We start from the raw sequence: 16,426 nt of genomic DNA on the forward strand, positions 1-16,426 counted from the left end.
GTAGCTAGTTTTGCACCTCTACGATACACAGAATCATCAATAGAATTCTTGAAGTAAACAGAAACGTTTATAGAAAACGTTGCGATAGTAGGAAAATAATTTTAACTGTTAAATATTTAGTTACTTTATTCATATAGATTAGAGAAAATATCCTTAAAATGGCGAATATAACTGCGGCGGTTATTGCAAATCGCAACAAAAAACATTTTCTTGGCGTACCTGCGCCGCTTGGTTATGTTGCGGGTGTTGGTAGAGGGTGAGAGAAATCTAACAAACTGCGGAGAGCAAACAAACAAATTAATAAAATCTATGTATTTTTAGTGCCACTGGTTTCACTACCCGTTCCGATATTGGTCCTGCACGCGATGCCAACGATGTGTCTGATGACCGTCATGCACCGCCGGCTGCAAAGCGCAAGAAGAAAGAAGAAGAGGAGGAGGAAGATGAAGATTTGAATGACTCAAACTACGATGAATTCAGCGGTTATAGCGGTTCGCTTTTCTCAAAAGACCCATACGATAAGGATGACGAGGAAGCTGATCAAATTTATGATTCAATTGATAAACGCATGGATGAGAAACGTAAGGAATACAGAGACCGTCGAATGCGTGAAGATTTGGAGCGCTATCGTCAAGAAAGGTTTGTTGTTATATTTCTAATATGAGTTATCGTTAATTAATATGAGTAATGAACTACTTTTTCAGACCAAAAATCCAACAACAGTTTTCCGATCTTAAACGTTCGCTGGCCAACGTCACCGCTGAAGAATGGTCAACTATACCTGAAGTAGGTGACAGTCGCAATCGCAAGCAACGTAATCCACGCGCAGAGAAATTCACACCGCTTCCTGATAGTGTGCTATCACGCAATCTTGGTGGAGAAGCTGCCTCCACACTCGATCCCTCGTCTGGCCTGGCCTCAATCGTACCAGGTGTAGCCACTCCTGGTATGCTTACACCGACTGGCGATTTAGATTTACGGAAGATCGGTCAGGCTCGTAATACGCTCATGAATGTAAAGCTTTCACAAGTATCCGACTCTGTAACGGGGCAAACTGTTGTAGATCCGAAGGGTTATCTCACCGACTTGCAAAGCATGATACCCACATACGGTGGCGATATTAATGATATTAAGAAAGCGCGCTTACTATTGAAAAGTGTGCGAGAAACTAATCCTAACCATCCGCCAGCTTGGATTGCCTCAGCCCGTTTGGAAGAAGTCACTGGCAAAGTACAAATGGCCCGAAATCTTATTATGCGTGGCTGCGAGATAAATCCTCAATCGGAAGACTTATGGTTGGAGGCAGCACGCTTGCAACCGCCAGACACGGCTAAGGCCGTGATCGCACAAGCGGCACGTCACATTCCAACGTCGGTGCGTATATGGATTAAGGCCGCCGATTTAGAAACGGAGACGAAGGCGAAGCGGCGTGTATTTCGTAAGGCGCTAGAACACATTCCCAACTCCGTGCGCCTTTGGAAGGCCGCTGTGGAATTGGAAAATCCCGATGATGCGCGTATTCTACTATCACGCGCTGTTGAGTGTTGCAATACTAGCGTCGAATTGTGGCTAGCGCTGGCACGTTTAGAAACTTACGAGAATGCACGCAAAGTCTTGAATAAAGCGCGTGAAAGTATACCTACAGACCGCCAAATTTGGACAACCGCCGCAAAACTTGAAGAAGCAAATGGTAATAAGCACATGGTAGATAAAATTATTGATCGTTCATTGGCTTCACTTTCGGCCAATGGCGTGGAGATCAATCGGGAGCATTGGTTCCAGGAAGCCATCGAGGCTGAAAAATCTGGTGCCGTGCACTGCTGCCAAGCTATAGTGAAAGCTGTAATTGGTATAGGAGTTGAGGAGGAGGATCGCAAGCAAACATGGATCGATGACGCTGAATTTGTAAGTATCATTAAGTTATAGAAATAGGTGACGAATTTATTGATACGAAAGTAACACCGATCTCTTTTCTTTTTGACAGTGTGCTAAAGAGAATGCGTTCGAGTGTGCCCGCGCTGTCTATGCGCATGCGCTTCAAGTATTTCCCTCAAAGAAGAGTATTTGGTTGCGTGCTGCTTACTTTGAGAAAAGCCATGGCACACGTGAATCGTTGGAGGCCTTACTCCAGCGCGCTGTTGCACATTGCCCTAAATCGGAGGTGCTTTGGTTAATGGGCGCCAAATCCAAGTGGCTCGCTGGTGATGTTCCGGCTGCTCGTGGCATACTGTCATTAGCTTTTCAAGCCAACCCCAATTCTGAGGATATTTGGTTAGCCGCCGTCAAGCTTGAGTCCGAGAATTCTGAATACGAACGTGCGCGTCGTCTACTAGCAAAGGCGCGTTCGTCGGCGCCAACACCCCGTGTTATGATGAAATCTGCGCGGTTGGAATGGGCTTTAGACAATTTGGCAGATGCTTTACGTCTGCTTGATGAGGCTGTCAAGGTATTCCCCGACTTCCCGAAACTGTGGATGATGAAAGGACAGATTGAAGAACAACAAAACCATTTAGATGAAGCTGCGGAAACCTACAATCAAGGCATTAAGAGGTGTCCAACATCTATACCACTTTGGGTGTTATCAGCTACACTGGAAGAACGCAAGGGCACTCTAACTAAAGCTCGTTCAATATTAGAGCGTGGACGTTTGCGGAACCCCAGAACTGCGGCGTTATGGTTGGCAGCGATACGGGTTGAACTGCGTGCCGGACTGAGTGAAATTGCTAGCACAATGGTGGCGCGTGCTTTACAGGAATGCCCCAACTCTGGAGAATTGTGGGCGGAGGCGATTTTCATGGAATCGAAACCGCAGCGCAAAACGAAATCAGTTGATGCGCTCAAGAAATGTGAACACGACCCACATGTGCTTTTGGCTGTCTCAAAATTGTTTTGGTCAGAACATAAGTTCACAAAGTGCCGTGATTGGTTTAATCGTACCGTAAGTAGATGCAAAATAAAAGCAAAAAAAATTATTTATGCATTTTTTGCATGTAATTTCTTATAATTCAAATATTTTATTTAATTGCGTACAGGTTAAAATTGATCCCGATCTTGGTGATGCTTGGGCGAATTTTTACAAGTTTGAGCTGCTGCACGGCACCGAAGAGCAGCAGAAGGAAGTTTTAGAACGTTGTGTAGCCGCAGAACCGAAACATGGCGAGGCCTGGTGTAGCGTGAGCAAACACATAAAAAATTGGTGCTTCAAGACGCCGGAGGTTTTAAATGGCGTTGTTAAACAGTTATCAATACCCGTATAAATTATATTCTCTTTAAAATTTAAATCTTAACTTATTCCATAAATAAGTGCTAAAAATTAATATCTGTTAAAAAAAATGTAATCAGAATATTAATGGAATAAATTATCATAACTTAAAAACGACTAGAAAATACATTCACTATTGCTTCTCGAAGGGTCTTCAGTTTTCTGATTTTTGCAAGTAATTTATCGGCATCTAAACAATTCTCAGGTATGCGACCATATTGCTCGAAATCGCGCTTTGCAATTCTTAAGCGCCTATGTAGTTCTCTTGGTTCTATTAACATTCGACCAAACAGTTCGAAATCGTTAGAGAGCGCAGCTGAGATTAAAGCAGCGTTTTGTTTTGAAAACTGGTAATTATAGCCTGTGCCTTGCCGCTCGTATGGTACACGTAGTAGTAGGGTGTGGGTTGGTGAAAGTCTTGGCTTAGTTAGATCAAATTCCTTATTTGCTTCCATTTCAGTGATTGTTAGGGTAGATTCATTTATCTGCGAGAAAAGTGTATGCATTTATAAAATTACTTTCTTTGAATTTATACTTATTCCTCAACTTGCCAGTTGGCGCAGCTGATGCGTACGGCTAACCATCAAGAAACTCTCGCCTTCTTTCGGTCGGCGTTCATATCCGATGCGACGATCAACGGACATGCGAATATATCCATTAGCTGTACGTTCATATTCGGGGTGTAATTTCAACAGATCCAATAACTGTTTTTGTTGCTGCGTAAGTTCGTAGTTGTAAATATTCGGCAGCACTTTTTGCTGGAAACGATCACATAGCTGCTCTGTTGTATACTCGCCGAACTTTTCACTATTATCCCTGCTTGCTAATAGAAAATCATTCCAAGTTTCTTCTCGTTCAACAAAAAGAAACCGACTAGAAGTGGTTATATAACGTATTAGAGCGCCTTCCAGTTCTTCTGTGTTTCCATTAATATCGATTGATGCGTTTATATCTAATTCTGGCGAATGTTCGCCATGAATAGCACTCATTTCTACGTCTATTGGATCCATTATATTTGCTTTTAATTTCAAATCGTTTAAAGGAAATGACATTTGCTTCCGCGTGTAACCGTCTAAATGAGTTTTTGTAATGTTGCCATTTATTTTATGTTTGGCAGCCAGTGCTGCATTTTTATTGCCTGACAGGGTGACTAATATGGATAAGAGTTCATGAACTCTCTTAAATGAACATTAGGGTTGGCGATATACAACATGTAACAAGACTTTTAGCCCTGCTGGTCTCTGCCATATTTTATATTATTTTCTTTTGTCAAAAATAATTTCTGCTTTTTATATGTCGAGATTATTAAATATTGTCATACACCCTGTGAAGATGTTGCGTATTTCATTTGAGAATAAAACCCGAAGAACTCAACAGTTACACGTGTTATATATTTAATAATAATACGTATTATATATTAAGTATAATATTTAAGAATTTAACATTAAAGTTTTGTGTAACTGCTTCGACGAAATTGTGTACAAAGATAAAAACAAAATCAGCTGAACAACTCTCACCTTCATCTTCTGTAGTGGGTAGAAAATGCCGCACTTTCGCCTGATCAGAGTACAACAAATATAGAGAAGAACAAGATGATTTTACAGCTTCGGCGCTGGGTGGAATAAATTAAACATTATTGCGATAAAAGAAAACTCCATTAATTAAGTTCATAGTTATGATAGGCAACAATACAAAAATATATTATACAAAGGAGCAATGCCATAAAAAACCTATTGCGGACAAATTTTAATACAATAAACTATTTTTTTTTTTAACTTTTCGGCTTTATTTTTTTGTGTTGTGATGATATGTGTATTTTTAATTTAACCGAGTTTTTCTCCCGTACGAATTTTTCAGATATGCCGTTTGTTTTTGTTAAATATTACGATTTATTTCCATATAAACATTTTTCTTCAACCTTCATCCCTAGAACCGTTGTCATCAAATTGTGATGCGGCCCACGTTTTGCTAGGGAAATAAGTAGAGTGTAATCCGCTTGTAATGTACTCCAGGAGACTGAGACGACCTGTTTATTATAGCCGAGTGCTCAACTTAACAGATTTAAATTATGTACGTATATCCACCGTTGCTACATTTGTTCCATTTGGACCCAAACTGAGATATTTACTCTATTTTTACAAAAGGGTCATTTTGAACTTATTAAATATTTACTATATTCTAGTTCATCTTCGATTGTAATAAAAATTGTGAAAAGTGAACGCTTTTGTGTTTGCGTTTTAATCTTGAGATTGTCTGTTAATCAGCGTAACTTCACTAATTTAATTTTACAATTTGTTTTAAGTTGTCCTTTGTGCACGAAGTAAGGATTTTCACGAAAATTTCAATATCTTAAAATAAATTTTAGGTGTCGCTATCTAGGTTTGAAAGAATTTAATAGTAACCATTTTGAGAACTAGTGCATGAATTAATAAAGCGTTGAAAAAAAAAAATTGTTTTACGGTGCAAATAACTTGATTTAATTATCAATAAAACATATTAAAAGAAAAATAATGAAATAGTTTTATAATTTGTTCTTTTTTTTACGTAACTAAATATAAAAACTAGTTGTAAAGACTAGAAAACAGTTGTAAAGAGTAGAAAACAGTTGAAAAGCGGAAAATCGATTCCTAGAAACAATATTTTTTTGCCAACAAGTACTCTGTTGAAAATATATCCCTCGCACTTCAATTCTACTTTTTCACCCCCTTGCACAAAAGTGAGGTTATTTCGAAATGCCATAATTATTATTGCTAAATAATGAATGGATTAAAATAGTTTGAATTATTTTATAATACTTAATTTGAGATTTAAAATTTATATTACTTAGCTCTGCTTAAACTAATGGACGTTGAAAAGCACTTATTACTCCATGAAGTATCCCGGTTTATACATATTGCAATAAAATGTTGTTTGCTGCAAATCCAGCTCTCATTTGCTATATGAATTTTGTCACTCACCGCCTTCTACCGCATTTAAAAAAAATCCCTACAAAAAATCAAATTATACTAATTTAAATACAATTTTGAAGATAATGACGAAATAGATTTTTCATTGTCAGTTTAATTTAGTAAAAATTCAAAAATACAAAAAAAAAAAAGAAATAATAATAATAATAAAAAATTGCGGTCTAACCATATTGGCCGGGCTGGTAGTGGCATTTCACTCCGATACGCTATCCCACTACTGCCTACCACGGGAACTCTTGGCTGCTGGTTTTCACCCCTGGCCCGTTTCATCCCTCCTTAGCCAACCTGAATGCCGTGGACTCCTCCATGGCACCCATATTGATGGCAGGCTTAGTGCGGACGTTCCGTCAACATGAACTGGCCCACAACACAGAACTCCCGGCCTCAGGTCATTCCACAATTCGACTTCACAGAAGCGTGATTACAGAAGATGCCAACCTTCCAGTCAAAACATCACCTAACAAAACTGAATCACTTTCTCATGCTTTTTGTAGTTCTGCTATGTGCTGCTATCTGCTTTGTATGCGGTGAGCGAGAGTATAAAGTGGATTGGTGGTAGCTGACTTGGCTTTCTCGTATGGTGTTGTTGTTACTGCAGTACTTGGATTGCCGATATTTGTGTTATCGACGTATGTACGTGTACACGCACATACATGAGTAAATATTTATACGAATGTCGCATTTCTATTTCTCGTATGTGTTCACACGTTCAGCTAGAAATAACTTTTTAGTTTGATTGCTTGGGAAGACAATTACTTAACAAAATATTAAGAAAGTATTTCTAAAAATAAAATTAAGTAAAAAAACTGTCATTACGAAATAATATTAAAAACAAAAATTTACTGGTTCAGGGCTCGAACGAGTGTGCTCCAATTTAAGCATGAGACGAAAAATAAAGTATCATATTTATGTATGTAAATGCATGCAAACAATTTAAAATTGATGCGCGCTGATACTGCGTGATTCTACATTTTTTTAATTTATACAGTTCGAAATTAAATAAAAATCAAATTTTAACAAAAAAATGTAATGAAAAAATTGCCTGAGTTGGAATTTGAACTCGGAACTTCTAAAAAGTAAATCTTCTTAACCAACGGGAAAAGCCAAAAGATGCAGCATAAGGGAACAAGCAATACAGCTGCAACAATAAAAAGGTGAACGGGTAAAATGAAAGCAAGCAACACTAATGAGCAAGGTTTAAAAAATCTGACTGTAGATGTCGCCTTTGTATTCGTTGTTTGTTGAACTGGCTAAGTGAATGTAATAAAAGTTCTAAAACTGAGAAACTGAGTTTTTTATGAGAATCGTTTTGTAATGGCAGAAATGTACGAGGAGATTTGCCTTTGCCTGTCGAGGGCCGAACGTTATAAGGAAATCTCTGCTTTCAACATTTATTGTTTCACATCCAGTGGACATTGAAACCGCGTGGGGTACTCTATAATAAGAGAGAGAAAAACTAACAGAACAACTTTAAACTTAATTGATCAAGTTTTTATTAAGAATATGAATAATGACGCCAACAATAATTTATAATTTTAAATTAATTTATAAAATCTTGTACGTATTCATTGACGGTTCGATGTTATGTCATTTCCGATATTTATTGCTTTTTATTACGGCATATTTTCTTTACCAAAGCCCATGCGCAACTTACCGCAATTTCCAGTATAAAGCTAAGCGCGCTGAGCAGTAAACCAAATCCGAAAATACCCAAAGCGTAGCGGCATTCTGTGATACCGATCGAAACAAAACCGCCAACACCGCTTTCACATTTAGGCTTTTGCGGAAACCATTTGAGCTCTTCACGGTTCATCAAACCAACTTCGCGTTGCCAACGTATTCTATATATGTATAAGAGTAAGGAACAGAGAAATAAATTAATTTTGAAAACTAGGTGTAATTTTATTTTACAAACTGTCTGCGAAAGAGTTCCTTGTATGGGAAATTCTTCCTAGTCGGTATGGCGATCATTGGCAGCTGAAAAGGCTCCAACTCCTTCAACCCGCATTTTTCGGGTTCACTAAATGTGTTGCTAATAATTTGATAGCCCGCTTGCAATTCCACTTGGTAGGCAAAGAGGCCCGTGCGCATTTTTTCCATGCCCACTGTGGGTCGCATAAAAATATTATCACCCTTCGGTGCGATTTTCTTGTGGTACAAGTGATTTGTGACAGGATCAGTAGACTCCTAAAATTTTCATGGTAGCAAATAAAAAAAAATGTAGGTACATGATTTTGCTTGCAGCTTTTACTCACATTAAAATAAATTTTATTATAGACAGTATCCTGCACGCCAATCTCTAATGGCGACTGTGCCAAATCACTCAATGTTTGTATTGCCTCCGATGGGCTTTGCAATAAAGCTACAATATTTGCCGAAAACGAAGTGTACAAGAAAAGTGTCGACACGAACGTGGTGAAAACAATGAAACGCGCTGAACGATTTAAGATATTGGCGTAGAAACCCTGTTGACACATGGCACCCCAAACGAAGACCACACAATCGAGTATATCGATCTCATGCGAATGCGGTGAATACTTCAGTTCCACAATGAATATGCCACTGGTGAAGATCATGAGCAACAGTATGGATATCCAGACATCGCGAGCGAAAGGCATGGCAAAGATATTAGCCACAGCGGACAGTGGTGGCTGGCGAAACATTATGCCTGCTCGGATGCGAAAAGTTTCTGCCACAAAGTCCACCAAAGCGATTCGATCCAAACGCATGAAAATTGCCATTTGCGCAAAATCGAGTTCGTAGCGTTGAAAGCGACCCATTAGTCCGTCGAAGGAGCCATTCGGTTGGTGCCAGCCATAGTTGTCCGCCTGGTGGGTATTGAAGCTAAATGAAATTAAAAAAAGTGAAACTGTGACATAAATGGAAGGAAATTTGACCTGTATATGGTAAATTATTTGAGAAATTTAATATATGATTTTAAAAGCTATGCATTTGAGAAGAAAGGGCTTAGTTATTTAACAGTAGGTTAACCGGAATTTTTACCATAACTGAAATTATTAAAATTACAATGAATCAAAAATTATTATAAAAATAAATAATTTGTAAAGAAAAAGACAATATTTCGTTTCAAAATATTTTGTTATATATAAATGCCAACGTTTGTTTGCTCGTAGTTCATAGACTCTTACGCTGATCATTGGATTGCGATGAAGTCTTGGTAATTTATTGTGAGCATGTCTGGAGAGGTTTACAAGTATGTGTGATTCCGCTAAATGGCGGTTGGGATGAGATATTTGAAGAAATCACACGTATGGTCCGATTTGGTTTATACTCAGAAGTTGCGATCCTGCCTGTTCCTCTAGCAAACCTTGGCTAGGCAATTTTAACACACAGAAAAACCAATTGGAGCTAATAAGAACCTATTCAGAAATGGAATGGACCGCACTTGCTCTCTTAATAGTTTCGAAAAAAAAAAATAGATCCGATGAGAGCCGGTGTGGTCGAGACGAAAAATTATATTTATACATCGATATAAGAATAAATATTTTTGCAGCAAATGGATTGGCTTCATATTCAAAATAAGCATATCGGTGCCGCTGTGATTGGAATGTTCAAAAAAGTCATTTTTATGATCCGATTCGGTCCAAGCATGAACCTAAGGAAAAATAAGCTTGAACGGCTAAGGGCCAGAATAGACATCGACAATAATTACTTAAGAATAAGTATTTCTGCTAACAGGCTAACTGACTAGAGGGGGTATTCTATATTTGATTTCAAAATTTGTAATATTGAAAGAATTCTCCTATTTTGGTTGCCAGACATCTTATAAATAAACAATTTTAGAAGATATAATAATAAATGAATAAAAATACAAAATTTTCCAGTTTATTTCTATATTATATACCTACGTCTATTCATATAGACGCGATTTTTTATTCCAAATTTTCACTATATTATGAATATATGATATATATTCTTTTTTATATATTAAATATCTATATATAAAAAAGAATAATTAAAAAATTTTGCATAAAACTTTTTTCTTCAAAAAAATAACCCTTAATAGTCTAACACCGTCTCCGCTGTACACAGGAGTTTTATGTGAAGCTGAACTGTACTATATTTCGAAAATCTTATCGATATTGTATTTATATATATTTATATGACCTCAATATATACACCTTAGAGGTTGTAAACCCCCATTCCCTCATTATTCTAACTAAAAAGAGTGTGTGGAAATTATGTTCCTATGTTGCTTCGTTTTCAATCGCAATCTATTTTTTTTTCTGCTTCTGGCAGCACTCCATTTAGCCATGCTTTTCAGTTATTGTTAATTTAGCTGGCGCGTCAACAGTTTGCAAGTTATAAATGCAATTTAAATTGTTAATTTACGGTATATATAAATAAAAACTGTTAGAAACGTGTGTGTATGTTAATGTAGTCTGAATAATTATTAAAATAAATGTGGTAAGTGCACTTATTGTATCAAAATTAGGTGAAGGTAAAAGTCAAATTTTATTAACAAATAACTTAAAAACTGTTATTAACTGAATAGTGTTGGTGCTAGTTTTAGCAAAATAAGCACGAAATCAACATCTCCTGTGAATTTCATTGGAAAATTCGTAATATTTTCCTCAAAACAAGTGAGGGGGCATTGCAAGAAGTCCTAGCCTATATTTGAATAGATTAAATGCTCTGGCTCGGAGGATTAGCTTTAGACTCTATAGAAAACTTTTAACGAAAAAATTAATAAAATGTGTAAAAGTGTTATACCTTGTCTAAATTGAGAAATTTAAATGAAAGTCTTTCAAGATTTCAACTATATGCATTTGAGTTCTATTTATATAAATACATGTCCTTGCAGATTAACTCTGATTAAACTAGTCGCTAAATATGTATACCACAGAGGCTGCCCTTATCGATATAACAGGTAACTGCTTAGCGGAAAAATGGAGCGAAAATAAGCGTCTCTGTCTAACATCAACCTTGCAGATATTAGAAGTATTAGTGAATCATGATTAAGACGGTTTTGAAGGATGTTAATGCTTTCTACAAGGGATGTGCCGCCCATATCTTTGCTATATCTGACTTAGCTGTTAAATAGTTGATGCTGCTACACATGGATCAGTGGCAACTAGCATTAATTTTTGCCGCACATTGGCTCGCTTAAGGACTACTGTTTCTTTGTGCAACAAGACGTAGTAGATAGTGACACATTTGTTAGAGCAAAGTTCGTCGCTTTCGTAAATAAAGCGAATTGACCGCAGAGGTTCGTACGGCCTTGTCAATGAAGATATTTATATGAGTCTTGTGTGATGTCTAGAGATATTAAGCACTTTCTGTACGAAATATTCATATTTATATAGCTGGAATCCACGTTTTGAGTATTTTACCGTGTCTGCATAGATGATTTATGGATATGCAAGAATAGGGCTGGGGAAATCTTTCCTGCGTACTACAATTAGTTTCTGTGACCACAATTTAAACGCAGTCTATTAAACAGTGCACATGGATAATAGACAATAGACGCATGCGCATTAGCGCACTAACCGACATACCTAAGCATAGCAAAACGCTCAGAAAGATGTTTGGGTAGATATTCAGGATGGGTTAAATCCGACTAAAACGACGCTAATCTTCAATTTAACAGCATATTTCAGAAACGCAAAATTTCAGTAACATAATAAAGATTTCGGATGGAGAATGGCTCCGTGTGTAGAAGCCTCGGATGAGAAGAATAAAGATTTAGGAATATGAAGACCTCATTTGCATTGGAGAGATCTGGTAAAGAAGGTCGTAGTTGCACTTGATATGTTCAACAGACGCCGATTAGTACTAGGAAGAAACGACTGAAGGGGTTTTCAAAATCGCTTAAACGGCCACAAATAAAATCTTCAAAACATCTTGAAAATTGTGGGAAATGTGGCGATCGTCTTGATGTTGTTCCACTAATGGAGGGCCCTACCGTTTTAAGCCGACTCCGAACGGCAGATATTTTTTATGAGGAGCTTTTTCATGGCAGAAATTCGCTCGGAGGTTTGTCATTGCTTGTCGAATAGCGACCGCTATTAGAAAAGACTGTCTATCATTTTGGAGTTTCATGCACAGATATTCGAACCTACGCACTCCCGAATGGTAGTCACGCACCATCCCTATCGGATACGTAGCCGTGATAGCGGAATGCATATATGAAATATGGTACAAACATTCGATTTTTGGCTTGTCTTTTCAAATATCCAATTAAATATTTTTTGTCTCATGCACTTTTCACTTTATCCAAACAACGTGAATATTTACAAACTTACTGCATATTTAGTTTGTTGGCCAGTTCAATTGTGAGTCGATTATTGACTTTGGAAATTGTGTCGATATGTCGCAGTGACAGGTCTTCGATGTTTGTAAACAAATCGGGAAAGGCGATGACAAGCCCCGTTTTAAAGGTAATACCCTCCAAGTTTTGACGATATGAAATGGCTGAACCGAACTTTCGCAACGCCTGCAGCAAATCATTTACGCCCTGCATTTGTGGCACACCCATCGAAGTTCGTCGCAATGGCTTCTCTGCGGACACTTTATACACATCCACCATCGTATAGAAGTGTGCCTTTGGCTGTCGCACTATGATACGTACTTCGCCATCAGGTGGCAGAAAAATATCCTTATCGTCCAGCAGTGAAATATTTGTCGGCTCATCGGTGAGAAGTAACCAAAAGCGATTTGTGGTGAAGTAGTTGTGCTCGGAGGCAGCAGACCAACGCAGCACATTGAGCGCACAGGCACTGGCGAATTGCAACATTAAGATGCCTGATTTATAGGTGAATGGCGGCAGATGCAGACGCAATGGGCGACGTGTGTCGTTATCGCTGCGAAAAGTGCGCGGCGGACCAAACGTAGCACAAGTTACGGCAGCTGGGTCTTTTGAAGCATCCACAGGGAAGGTGGTTGTTGCGTTGAGTTGTTGGGGCTTCATTTGAATTTGCTTATCGTTTGGACTGTCCACGCTACCGTCATAGTCGTGGCCATTGAAAATACGCGTGGAAAAACCATTGGCAATAAATTCGTGCAGAATTGACTGCAATTTGTGATGCTCGGCGCGAGTACCTGCAATGATAGGAGAATTGAAATAAGTTTTGTCTATTCCATTGGATATATTGGCAATTTTTCCATGTCGCAGCCAATGCATTTTTTCCTGTTTGTTTTTATATTTGCGTGAGTGTTTTTTTTTTTTGTTCAGCACAGAATACAAGTTTATGATCGCCTGTCTGTGTTTTACAAGCGCACTTTCCACATTTCCCCTCACCTCTTCAGCGCACATTCTTACCAACATCCTCCGGACAGACAACCAAAATTATATTATGCACTCCATGCCAGCGAAAGTATTCCATGAAAATACGCGCATCGTAAGTCGAAGTAGCATCAGCTGCAGATCCTACTTCCGCTGTTAAATTGCCTGCGCGTGTCGCGTTTACCAACTCGATTGCCGTTGCAGCGTTAAAAGCGGCGACTAGAATAGTGTAGTTGTAAATTAAGAGTATGCTAAGCCTATGGAAATTTAACATCTGCATATTCGCGCTGCCAGTTGAAACAGTTGTTGCTTGTGTAAGCCCTTTTTATTTGCTTCCTCTACAAATCAGTGACCCATTTTAAGCCCCATTCATGGCGGATACAACACTCGGACTGAGTATTTGAAGCATTTTACCATAGAATTTATGCTACAGGTAGCGGCTTTCATGTCTATTTCATATTAGTATGTATGTTAGTCTATGCGCTGATGTGTGCGTACGGCGAGGCACATTCTTGTGATTATTATTCCAATTACAAAATATGAAAAAATGCATGTGCTGAGTTATTGAGTGGGGCGTAATAGGAAATTGCCAGTAATTTGACGGTGGAAAATCGCAATTGCGCTTTGATTTATGTATTAGGCTGAAATATTGCAAACAAACTGAATATCAAACGTATATATACTAGGGTGATAGCCCTTTCATTAAGTGTGGACATTTTAAGGGCCTCACCTTAGATTAGGTTAGTTATATCTGGCTGATCTGAATAGATCTCACATAGACTACAAGGGTCCGTAGTGTTTCCAGTGTTGCTGGAGTCGTGTTAACCATAGTTCGATCCGAGGCAATTGTAACGAGTTCTGCTCTTCGTATAAGTTACACGCGTCACTCTGGACCAATGCGTGATTTTAGCAGCATGATATGGAGTGAGTCAATGTCCGGTCAGTACTCCAATCAATATTTTACATTCCTTCCTTGGGAGTGATAGAATAAAGTTGGTTGTTTTCATGTTGGTATCCCATATATGTAGACTGTGCTTCTAGAGGTAGTTCCTCGTCTATTCCGTTTTTAAAACTGAGAGTTGTTACGCGAATGTTCGACGTACTCATTTTAGGAAAGCGGGTAACCGTCTTAGTAAGCAGATCAACACTCTCTCATTTCTCTCTATTCACTTGAGCCCTACTACCCAGTAAATTGTGGTTTATCTACTTGCGCAGGGCTCGTCCATTTTGGATCTATAGCGTTGCACCCATTACAGCTATTAGTAAAGGGGAGTAAATTCCAACGCTCCTCCTTTGATTATATCATAGATCTCAGCTTGAAATATGGGACAGTGATTAGGAACCATGAGGACTTTTGGGCAGCTCCTATTCCCTTCGTCATTTTGGATCCATCTGTAAAAAAATTGTATGAGTAGTAATCGAACTCTAAGCGCTTCTGCTGGCCGTTCTGTTCTGACATCAAATAAAAAAAAACACACACAGCTTAGGTGCTATATGTTACCGGACTAATAGTTTTAACTCTAAATTACAGCTGTCGATATTTGCGACACAATTTTTTTTTCATTGCGTACTCAATACTTGCGACATTAGAACATTTTTACATCGATACTTTAAACATTTTTTATTTTGCCTTTTTTTTTTTGCTTTTTTACGTCGTATTTTTGAGAATACAAGTCGGAAAGTACTGACGCTGACATTCTGGTGATGACATTTTTTGAATTGAGTCAGATGAATGAATTTAGGGGAAGTGCCGACTAATTAATTTGCTGACGAAATGACAGCCTTGCGTTAGCTTTTGGATGGAGTGGTCTCATAATCGCAAAGAGAAAATTTACGCTGCTTACAATATCAGATACGGGAATTTCTATTAATGCATTAGCTACAAGCTTTCAATAAGTCGTACCAAAAAAAAATGAAGAGTCCATAAAAAAGTTTGTTACGCGATCTGAATCCGTTCCATGTAAAAGGGAAACTCTTAAGATTTCTAAGTTTCCAAAATTGGAAAAGGCGTTGTTTAATTTATTTTCGGATAAAAAGGCCAAGTGATTACATGTCAAAATTCAGGAAAAGCGTAGAGGCAAGAAATACGATGCCTAAAAATTTGCGGAGAAAAATTATCAAATAAGAGTGACTCCATCAACCAATTTTTGGACAAATTTAACAAAACAAGTATGGAATTAAGTATGACAGAAGAGCAGATATACAATGCCGATAATTCTGGCTTATTTTGGAAGCTCTTGCGCGCTCAAACGAAACCTCGGCTCCGAGGCATAAGATCAGTAAAGAGAAAATAACGTTCCTTGGTTGTAAAACTACTGCTGGTAATCATAGAGTAAAAATAATGGTTATTGAGAAATCGGCGAATTTGCGTTTAGCGTATTTTTCCGAAAATAAGACATCCTCTGAAAATAAGCACTATCGTGATTTTTGTAACTTTTTGTAAAATAAGACATCCCCCAGAATTCGTTAAAAAAATGCTCTTGATATGTTACGTATAAGTAATAATATGTTCAGTTTTCCTAATACTCGTATTTCAGAGAAATGTTTGAAACAAAATATTGCGAGAAATTAATTGTTTAGCTCTACAGTTCGTTTCAAAATAATTCTTGGAATTTATCTTAAAAATAAAATATAAGGCAGCAGTCTACATTGAGCGACAGTGCAGATGTACAACGTTCATTCATTTCAGTCTTGTAAGTCTGATTATTTACTCATAAGTAATTTTAAATTTTAAAATAAAGTGAATAATTTTGCATTAGCATTCTGTAAAGAGAAGATGCTGGATCTCCGTATGGTTCGTAAATAGCATGCATACTACGATTACTAATTGGTGGACCAAGGAAATGAGAATAAACGCAGAGTTGGATCAGGTCGGCAGCCGCTATTTTCTGCGTTGGAAGATTGCATCTAGGAATGGATTGCAGGAAGGAGAGCAATGGCTTTGGTTGAGCG

General features: G+C 37.9%; 3 protein-coding genes across 3 annotated transcripts; 1 reads left to right on the forward strand and 2 right to left on the reverse strand.

The window, feature by feature from the left end:
• Positions 1 to 22: 22 nt before the first annotated feature.
• Positions 23 to 3,373, forward strand: LOC128860867 (pre-mRNA-processing factor 6). Its single transcript, XM_054098647.1, has 5 exons — positions 23 to 256; positions 322 to 639; positions 705 to 1,905; positions 1,985 to 2,938; positions 3,033 to 3,373. Exons 1-5 carry the CDS (start codon positions 159 to 161, stop codon positions 3,255 to 3,257), a joined length of 2,796 nt encoding a protein of 931 aa, XP_053954622.1. The 5' UTR covers positions 23 to 158; the 3' UTR covers positions 3,258 to 3,373.
• On the reverse strand, positions 3,361 to 4,267 carry LOC128860868 (uncharacterized). Its single transcript, XM_054098648.1, has 2 exons — positions 3,814 to 4,267; positions 3,361 to 3,747 (listed from the first exon to the last, which is right to left on the reverse strand). The coding sequence occupies exons 1-2, from the start codon at positions 4,249 to 4,251 to the stop codon at positions 3,370 to 3,372; spliced, it is 816 nt and encodes a 271-aa protein (XP_053954623.1). The 5' UTR covers positions 4,252 to 4,267; the 3' UTR covers positions 3,361 to 3,369.
• A 3,473-nt stretch (positions 4,268 to 7,740) lies between these two features.
• LOC128860869 (uncharacterized) lies at positions 7,741 to 13,860 on the reverse strand. Its single transcript, XM_054098649.1, has 5 exons — positions 13,511 to 13,860; positions 12,495 to 13,290; positions 8,484 to 9,072; positions 8,144 to 8,415; positions 7,741 to 8,069 (listed from the first exon to the last, which is right to left on the reverse strand). Exons 1-5 carry the CDS (start codon positions 13,752 to 13,754, stop codon positions 7,829 to 7,831), a joined length of 2,142 nt encoding a protein of 713 aa, XP_053954624.1. The 5' UTR covers positions 13,755 to 13,860; the 3' UTR covers positions 7,741 to 7,828.
• Between the last annotated feature and the right edge of the window lie 2,566 nt (positions 13,861 to 16,426).

Source organism: Anastrepha ludens, chromosome 4 (assembly GCF_028408465.1).
Source record: "Anastrepha ludens isolate Willacy chromosome 4, idAnaLude1.1, whole genome shotgun sequence".
NCBI classification, from domain to species: Eukaryota; Metazoa; Arthropoda; class Insecta; order Diptera; family Tephritidae; genus Anastrepha; species Anastrepha ludens.